The sequence below is a fragment of the Gavia stellata genome, chromosome 27 (genome assembly GCF_030936135.1).
Source record: "Gavia stellata isolate bGavSte3 chromosome 27, bGavSte3.hap2, whole genome shotgun sequence".
Lineage (NCBI taxonomy): Eukaryota > Metazoa > Chordata > Aves > Gaviiformes > Gaviidae > Gavia > Gavia stellata.
Genome location: NC_082620.1, coordinates 1,346,458 through 1,355,138, shown reverse-complemented (window position 1 = coordinate 1,355,138; position 8,681 = coordinate 1,346,458). Strand labels below are relative to the sequence as shown.

At 61.5% G+C, this 8,681-nt stretch overlaps 1 protein-coding gene across 1 annotated transcript; it reads right to left on the bottom strand.

Annotated features, from left to right (window-relative positions):
* Positions 1-53: 53 nt before the first annotated feature.
* Positions 54-8,374, bottom strand: DDOST (dolichyl-diphosphooligosaccharide--protein glycosyltransferase non-catalytic subunit). The gene is made up of 11 exons (XM_059830036.1): positions 8,236-8,374; positions 4,412-4,522; positions 4,060-4,146; positions 3,569-3,672; positions 2,597-2,691; positions 2,119-2,212; positions 1,531-1,679; positions 1,085-1,232; positions 812-932; positions 602-708; positions 54-519 (listed from the first exon to the last, which is right to left on the bottom strand). Exons 1-11 carry the CDS (start codon positions 8,372-8,374, stop codon positions 370-372), a joined length of 1,305 nt encoding a protein of 434 aa, XP_059686019.1. The 3' UTR covers positions 54-369.
* Positions 8,375-8,681: the final 307 nt, after the last annotated feature.

The following is an 8,681-nucleotide window of genomic DNA, read 5'->3' as shown; positions in this document are numbered from 1 at the left end:
GAAAGCCCCACATGGCAAATTCACTTCGCTTCGACTCAGGACAAGAGGAACGAGACTTTATTTTGAAAAGGAGTTAATCTCGAATCAAAACCATTCCAACGGCGGGGCGAGACAAACACCACGTACTCATCGAGGAACACCACCAGCGGCGTCGCGGTCCCAAGCTGGCAGACGCTTCGGCGACAGATTTCCCCCCAAAATTTCATTTTCTTTCCTATTCGTCCCCCCACGTGTACAAATAAAAAGACCAAACGCAAATCCACAGCGCGTCTGGCACCCACCAGTCCTCACCCGCTTACAAACGAGGGTCCCGAGCGCTGCCCGTCCCTGCCTGGCACCGGGGAAAAGGCTCTTCCTCCCGCAGGGAGCTCAGTCGGATTTCTCCTTCTCCTTCATGTGCAGAAAGACGATGCTGAACATGAAGAGTCCAACCATCATGGAGAAGGCGCCGGCGTAGTACGGGTACGCCGAGGGGATGAAACGTTCGTACTGCGTGTGCTGGAGGGGACGCACGGACACCTGGGAGGGGAGAGAGCGGCCCCGTGAGCCTGGCAGCCCGGCCGCCCTTCCCTCGCGGGCGATGAATTCCCGCCGCGCTTACCTGGGTGGAGGAGTAGAGGTGGGTATAACCCAGCCGGTTATAATCCACTTTGAACTGGAACACTCCGTAGACGTCCGGCAGCTTGAACCGCACGCTGTATTTGCCGCCTGAGAAAGAGACAGCGGCGACGTTCAGGTGACGCGAGCAGCTGCGGAAGCCGAGCGGTGAAAACACCCCCCAGGCGGGGCCGGGGCGGCGAGGGAAACCTACCGTTCCTCTTCAGGAAGGTCCGCACGAAGGGATCGATGCGGACGAACTCCAGCTGAATATCGTCTCCGTCGAAGGGGACCCACTTGCCGTCAGAAAGCTTTTCGATTACAATGCTGTACTCCTGGAAGGAACCCGCAACGCGTGAAGTTAGCGAGCGATGCCTGAAAACGAACCTCGACCCATTCCGAGTTCAAATTCTCCCAAATTCCTTTTCCAAAGGTGCTCCCACGTCCCCTCCTGCCCGCACCGCAGGCTCCAAGCGGGCGGCCTTACCACGAGATCGGTGACGGTGTAGGCATTGGGAGGCGCAAGTTCCCCCACGCGGTGGTGGGACACCGCTCCGACGCGCAGCACTCCCTCCTCCTTGAACACCCAGCGCGACAAGGCAACAGCCAACTCGTAATTACCCGTCTGCGAGTACCTACGGACGAAGGAAGGCTGAGAAACCACGGCAGCCACGCCGAAAAAATCCACTGCATGCCAAAACCCAAACCATTAAGAGATGTGAAAGCAACAAAAAGCTAGCCGGGGTTAGAGGAGGGAATTGCTTCCCAAAGCGCTTTGCTCCGCAAGGCCAAAGGAACGCATCACCCCCGATTTAATTCAAGCTTTCTGCTGTTTCCTGTAACACGGATATTTTTTGCCTGTTTCCCAGGACTTTCTTGACCAAACAGCTCCCCGAATATTCCTCAGCCAGGGATGCCAGGAAGCCAACGTACCTCTTGGAGCCAGGGGTAGCTTTCTGCACGGCGGAATTGAAGAAGGCGTCGCTAAAGAAATCCAAGGAGCCACTGAAAACAACGCGGGCGTTGTTCCGGGCTTGGAGTCCCGCGATCAGAAGGGTGTTCTTCCCGACCGCGTGCGGGTACTGAAAAGGAACGCATTTAGGAGAGTGTTTAGTCCATTTAGGGATGATTGAAGGACAGTTCATCTCCGGTTTGCTGCGGGGTGGAAGAGCCTGACTGTAGCTAGGACAGTCCCCAGTGAAGTAGAAGCCAAGAAGCTCAGAATAACCAGTAATGGGATTCGCAGCTTCTGCCCTCTCCGAGGGGAAAGAAACCAGGAGACAGGTTTGATCGAGGTCGGCCTTTCTTCCAAAGCACCCCTCGGGCCGGATGTTTTCCCACCAAAAGAAAGCAAAGAGGAAGATTCCCAGGGCAATGTCGGAAAGCAGACGACAGCCTGACACTTTCAAAAAAATCAATCGGGAGATTAAACGCTCGAGGATTTTTCCCCAAGTTGCTGAAATTTGAGGGACTTAATCGTAGAAGTACAGCCCAGAGAGGAGAAAAAGTAACCGAGCGTACCTGGGTAATGGGCTTATCTGGGAAGAAGGAGTAAGAGGTAGAGGAGCCGGTCAGGATATCCAGCACCAGCGGGTTGTCGGGGTCAGCCACCATCCTTGCAGGGAGAGGGACAGTGAGCAGCACAAAGACCCCCCCGGGCCCCCCCACACCCAGAGGAACGTGCAGCCGCCGACTCAACCGCGCGAACCTCCTCGCCCTTGGGATGCAGCAAGACAACCGCACGCACCAAGAAATGAAGTATTTCCCCAGGATACATAGCCAAGCTTCGCTAATTTAGATTAAGAAATGTTGCTAAGTCAACAACTAAGCTGCTTTGGAGATTTTCTTTTTATCGTTATCTGAAATCAAGAGCGATTGCTCCTGTTGAGAGTCACAGCCGCCTAACCCTATGCTTAACTCACAGCTACACCGGTATTTTTTGCGTTACTTCCCCAACAAGAGCCACCCCGCCTCCCTTCCCGCACCGCAGCTCGCTTACCCGACTCCTCGGAAAAGGATGGGGTTCAGCGCCGCTCTCCCCACGATGGTGGGGGCCTTCAGGAGATTTTCAGCGTCTGCAACTATGAGCGTGTGCTGGGGGGAAACGAGAGAGACGGGCGTGAATGCGCTGCGCGGGTGGGTTGATGTTTGCTAGGTTCTGACGACAAGCAACAGCTTCTCTTGTTATCTGAAAGTTAACTTTGTTTTTACAGACAATTAAAACTGAGCGGCTGTTGGATAAACGTTACCATTCAATTACAAAGTAGAAAACCAGCATTTTTTTGTTTAATTAAATTAATACCGATAGATAAGGAAATAGAAACCACCTTTTGATAAAGCTAGCAATACCTACAGTATTTTACTCCCCCATATTTAGCAACTTTCATCCTTACAGTAGGACAACATCCATGTACTGCTTAAATTTAGTTAAATTTAAATAAAAAATCAGCAGAGTATATCAAGTACAGACCTTTATATAGGTTTTAATTTTAAAGTATTGTATGACACTGGGGCAAAAAATTATAGAAACGTGTATGTTTCTATACGGATCTCTGGGATTGAAAATCCCCCTTCCCACACCCAAAGCGTCGCACTCAGCGCCTGACGCGCTTCACCCGCAGGCGAAATCCACCCCCCGCCCCAGAGCGGTTCAAACCCCCCATTAATCGTGGTGTGACTGCCTGAGACACGGTGGCAGTTTGAAATCGCTCAGGGCGGTGGAAAGATCAAACCTGGGAAATTCAGGAAGATGGATTTGAGGGCAAAGAACGCGAATGAGCACAGCTTTGTAGCGTTATGTCATGCTGTCAAGCAGAACTGTTTGTGACTTTCTTGGGAGGAAGCTGAGAAAACGGAGAATGGATGGAAGAAAAAAAAAAAGGGAAAACAAGGACAGAAGATTCATCCCCAAACCTTTAGAGCTAAGTTTTCATTAAAAAAAACCCCAAAACACGCAGGCAAGCCCGTTTACCTGTCCGGGGTCGGATATATCATAGTTGTGATGGTCGATGACAGCTGTCCTTTCCTCGTCAAACTCGATCCCACACTCACTGCCCAGCTCTCGCAGCGGGTCGCCTGGAAGGACAGAAGGGATTCTCCGTTACGCAGAGCGTTCGGGACGTGACGCCAGTCTCAGGACTCAAAATAAAAAGTAAATTCAGCTTAGAGTCACATGTGTGACACTTTACAAGCCAAACCCCGAGAAGCAACACAACCTCTCCCAGCTAAATACCCATTCAAAATGTAAAAAAAACCCCAAAAGGGCTATTTATCACCCATTTCCTTACAGTACAAACCTTGAGGTTCACAACAAGAAACTATTTTTTCGCAGCATTTCTGTTGCAGGATCTCAGAGAAGGATGAACGAACTATTTGCTCATTGCAGAGAGTAAGCAGCACAGGTGCCTGTCAGAAGAAGCGGCTGAAACGCGCTAATTTGCTCTGACAAGCGTTTGTACTTACCGATGTCGGAGCTGGCGGCAACGAGGACACTGCCGCCGCCGTCAATAAAAGCAGTGATGGTCTCCACGTTGATGTTTCCACCAAAATCTGAAAGCGCACGCCAGAAACTCATGACTAGTTCTCAGAAATAATACCACAGCAGAACTAAACCACAGCAAAACACCAAATAATTTTTATCGTGGCTGAAAGAACCACCGTTAAAGGCCTAGAAGCATCCGCAGTTTGCTACAAAACACATAGGATAACATCTAAAGCGCAACATTTAATTAAAATTCACAAAACAGCTGGAAATCCCCTTCCAAAAATGCCACCAAGACTCAAAAGCGCTTGAGTTTTCCCCTCCTGTATTTACCTTCTATGGATGGCGAGAAGATGATCAAGTTGTCATACAGAAATTCTCCGTATTTAATCAGGGACAGGCCTGCATCATCCGCTGTCCGGAAAGTGAGATCGAAGCCCCTGTCTGCAGACGCAAAACAAAATTGACAACTTTTGCGTTTCACAAAATTGACACGTGCAGCAGCAGCAAAGCAGCATCAAGCTCCCGAGTTTTATTTCCCCAATAAACAGCAGTGTTTTAGAAAAAACGTCACGGGGGCTTTGGGCCCTGGTTTTATATGCCCCTGAAGACCCTCTTTGTTGCGAGGATGCCCCGTTGACACCCGTCAAGCGGGGACCAACACTGCAGGGGACCCAAAATACAGGCATGGCCGGGGAAACAACCCCCATCTCCTCCCTCAGCCCGGCCAGGGGACCCCAAACACCCCCCGTCCCCTCCCTCAGCCCGGCCAGGGGACCCCAAACACCCCCCGCTCCCTCCCTCAGCCCGGCCAGGGGACCCCAAACATCCCCCTCACCCCCCGTCCCCTCCCTCAGCCCGGCCAGGGGACCCCAAACATCCCCCTCACCCCCCGTCCCCTCCCTCAGCCCGGCCAGGGGACCCCAAACACCCCCCGTCCCCTCCCTCAGCCCGGCCAGGGGACCCCAAACACCCCCCGTCCCCTCCCTCAGCCCGGCCAGGGGACCCCAAACATCCCCCTCACCCCCCGTCCCCTCCCTCAGCCCGGCCAGGGGACCCCAAACATCCCCCTCACCCCCCGTCCCCTCCCTCAGCCCGGCCAGTGGACCCCAAACACCCCCCGTCCCCTCCCTCAGCCCGGCCAGGGGACCCCAAACACCCCCCGTCCCCTCCCTCAGCCCGGCCAGGGGACCCCAAACATCCCCCTCACCCCCCGTCCCCTCCCTCAGCCCGGCCAGAGGACCCCAAACATCCCCCTCACCCCCCGTCCCCTCCCTCAGCCCGGCCAAGGGACCCCAAACACCCCCCTCACCCCCCGTCCCCTCCCTCAGCCCGGCCAGGGGACCCCAAACACCCCCCTCACCCCCCGTCCCCTCCCTCAGCCCGGCCAGGGGACCCCAAACATCCCCCTCACCCCCCGTCCCCTCCCTCAGCCCGGCCAGAGGACCCCAAACACCCCCCTCACCCCCCGTCCCCTCCCTCAGCCCGGCCAGGGGACCCCAAACACCCCCCATCCCCTCCCTCAGCCCGGCCAGGGGACCCCAAACACCCCCCTCACCCCCCGTCCCCTCCCTCAGCCCGGCCAGGGGACCCCAAACATCCCCCTCACCCCCCGTCCCCTCCCTCAGCCCGGCCAGAGGACCCCAAACACCCCCCTCACCCCCCGTCCCCTCCCTCAGCCCGGCCAGGGGACCCCAAACACCCCCCATCCCCTCCCTCAGCCCGGCCAGGGGACCCCAAACACCCCCCATCCCCTCCCTCAGCCCGGCCAGGGGACCCCAAACACCCCCCATCCCCTCCCTCAGCCCGGCCAGGGGACCCCAAACACCCCTCTCACCCCCCGTCCCCTCCCTCAGCCCGGCCAGGGGACCCCAAACACCCCCCGTCCCCTCCCTCAGCCCGGCCAGGGGACCCCAAACACCCCTCTCACCCCCCGTCCCCTCCCTCAGCCCGGCCAGAGGACCCCAAACACCCCCCTCACCCCCCGTCCCCTCCCTCAGCCCGGCCAGGGGACCCCAAACACCCCTCTCACCCCCCGTCCCCTCCCTCAGCCCGGCCAGGGGACCCCAAACATCCCCCTCACCCCCCGTCCCCTCCCTCAGCCCGGCCAGAGAACCCCAAACACCCCCTGTCCCCTCCCTCAGCCCGGCCAGGGGACCCCAAACACCCCTCTCACCCCCCGTCCCCTCCCTCAGCCCGGCCAGAGGACCCCAAACACCCCCCTCACCCCCCGTCCCCTCCCTCAGCCCGGCCAGGGGACCCCAAACACCCCTCTCACCCCCCGTCCCCTCCCTCAGCCCGGCCAGGGGACCCCAAACACCCCTCTCACCCCCCGTCCCCTCCCTCAGCCCGGCCAGGGGACCCCAAACACCCCTCTCACCCCCCGTCCCCTCCCTCAGCCCGGCCAGGGGACCCCAAACACCCCCCTCACCCCCCGTCCCCTCCCTCAGCCCGGCCAGGGGACCCCAAACATCCCCCTCACCCCCCCGTCCCCTCCCTCAGCCCGGCCAGAGGACCCCAAACACCCCCCTCACCCCCCGTCCCCTCCCTCAGCCCGGCCAGGGGACCCCAAACACCCCCCATCCCCTCCCTCAGCCCGGCCAGGGGACCCCAAACACCCCCCTCACCCCCCGTCCCCTCCCTCAGCCCGGCCAGGGGACCCCAAACATCCCCCTCACCCCCCGTCCCCTCCCTCAGCCCGGCCAGAGGACCCCAAACACCCCCCTCACCCCCCCGTCCCCTCCCTCAGCCCGGCCAGGGGACCCCAAACACCCCCCATCCCCTCCCTCAGCCCGGCCAGGGGACCCCAAACACCCCCCATCCCCTCCCTCAGCCCGGCCAGGGGACCCCAAACACCCCCCATCCCCTCCCTCAGCCCGGCCAGGGGACCCCAAACACCCCCCTCACCCCCCGTCCCCTCCCTCAGCCCGGCCAGGGGACCCCAAACACCCCTCTCACCCCCCGTCCCCTCCCTCAGCCCGGCCAGAGGACCCCAAACATCCCCCTCACCCCCCGTCCCCTCCCTCAGCCCGGCCAGAGAACCCCAAACACCCCCCGTCCCCTCCCTCAGCCCGGCCAGGGGACCCCAAACACCCCTCTCACCCCCCGTCCCCTCCCTCAGCCCGGCCAGAGGACCCCAAACACCCCCCTCACCCCCCGTCCCCTCCCTCAGCCCGGCCAGGGGACCCCAAACACCCCTCTCACCCCCCGTCCCCTCCCTCAGCCCGGCCAGGGGACCCCAAACATCCCCCTCACCCCCCGTCCCCTCCCTCAGCCCGGCCAGAGAACCCCAAACACCCCCCGTCCCCTCCCTCAGCCCGGCCAGGGGACCCCAAACATCCCCCTCACCCCCCGTCCCCTCCCTCAGCCCGGCCAGAGGACCCCAAACACCCCCCCTCACCCCCCGTCCCCTCCCTCAGCCCGGCCAGGGGACCCCAAACACCCCTCTCACCCCCCGTCCCCTCCCTCAGCCCGGCCAGGGGACCCCAAACATCCCCCTCACCCCCCGTCCCCTCCCTCAGCCCGGCCAGAGAACCCCAAACACCCCCTGTCCCCTCCCTCAGCCCGGCCAGGGGACCCCAAACACCCCTCTCACCCCCCGTCCCCTCCCTCAGCCCGGCCAGAGGACCCCAAACACCCCCCTCACCCCCCGTCCCCTCCCTCAGCCCGGCCAGGGGACCCCCAAACACCCCTCTCACCCCCCGTCCCCTCCCTCAGCCCGGCCAGGGGACCCCAAACATCCCCCTCACCCCCCGTCCCCTCCCTCAGCCCGGCCAGAGAACCCCAAACACCCCCCGTCCCCTCCCTCAGCCCGGCCAGGGGACCCCAAACACCCCTCTCACCCCCCGTCCCCTCCCTCAGCCCGGCCAGAGGACCCCAAACACCCCCCTCACCCCCCGTCCCCCTCCCTCAGCCCGGCCAGGGGACCCCAAACACCCCCCGTCCCCTCCCTCAGCCCGGCCAGGGGACCCCAAACACCCCCCTCACCCCCCGTCCCCTCCCTCAGCCCGGCCAGGGGACCCCAAACACCCCTCTCACCCCCCGTCCCCTCCCTCAGCCCGGCCAGGGGACCCCAGCCGCCCCCCCTCAGCCCCAGGGAACCCCGATCTCCTCCCTCAGCCCGGCGCGGGGGCCCCAGCCGCCTCCCCGAGCCCTACCCGCCAGGCTGCGGAAGAAGAGCGAGTGCGTGTCCCGCAGGTTGCCGTTCTCCAGCAGCACCAGGGTGCGGGGCCCTCCCTCAGCTCCGGCCGCCGCCACCGCCAGGAGCCACCACAGACGGAGCGCGGCCGCCGCCATCTTGCTCACCGGCGCCAAGCTTCCCCGGAAGCGGACGGGCGCGGGTAGCCAATCAGCGCCAGACGTCGAGCCCCCGCCTTCCAATCACCGACAGCCAGCTCCTCGCCGCCGGCCAATCACCGAGACGCCGTCGTGACCCCCCGCGCGGCCACCGTAGCGCCGCTGAGGGGAGGAGGAAGATGGCGGCGGGGGCCCGGGCGGGCGGCGCGGGGGTCGCCCCCGGCCGCGGCCCGCTCCCACCCTCGGCCCCGCCGCCCCGAGCGGGAGGAGGCAGGTTCCCAGTAAAAGACCTCAAAGTGACGGTGTC

Coding starts and splice junctions, on each gene's coding strand:
- DDOST (XM_059830036.1), bottom strand. CDS start 8,374: ATGGCGGCGGCCGCGCTCCGTCTGTGGTGGCTCCTGGCGGTGGCGGCG. Junction 2,692..3,568: donor ATATATCCGACCCCGGACAG/GTAAACGGGCTT, acceptor GTTTCCCCCCAG/CACACGCTCATAGTTGCAGA. Junction 709..811: donor GACCTTCCTGAAGAGGAACG/GTAGGTTTCCCT, acceptor TCTCTTTCTCAG/GCGGCAAATACAGCGTGCGG.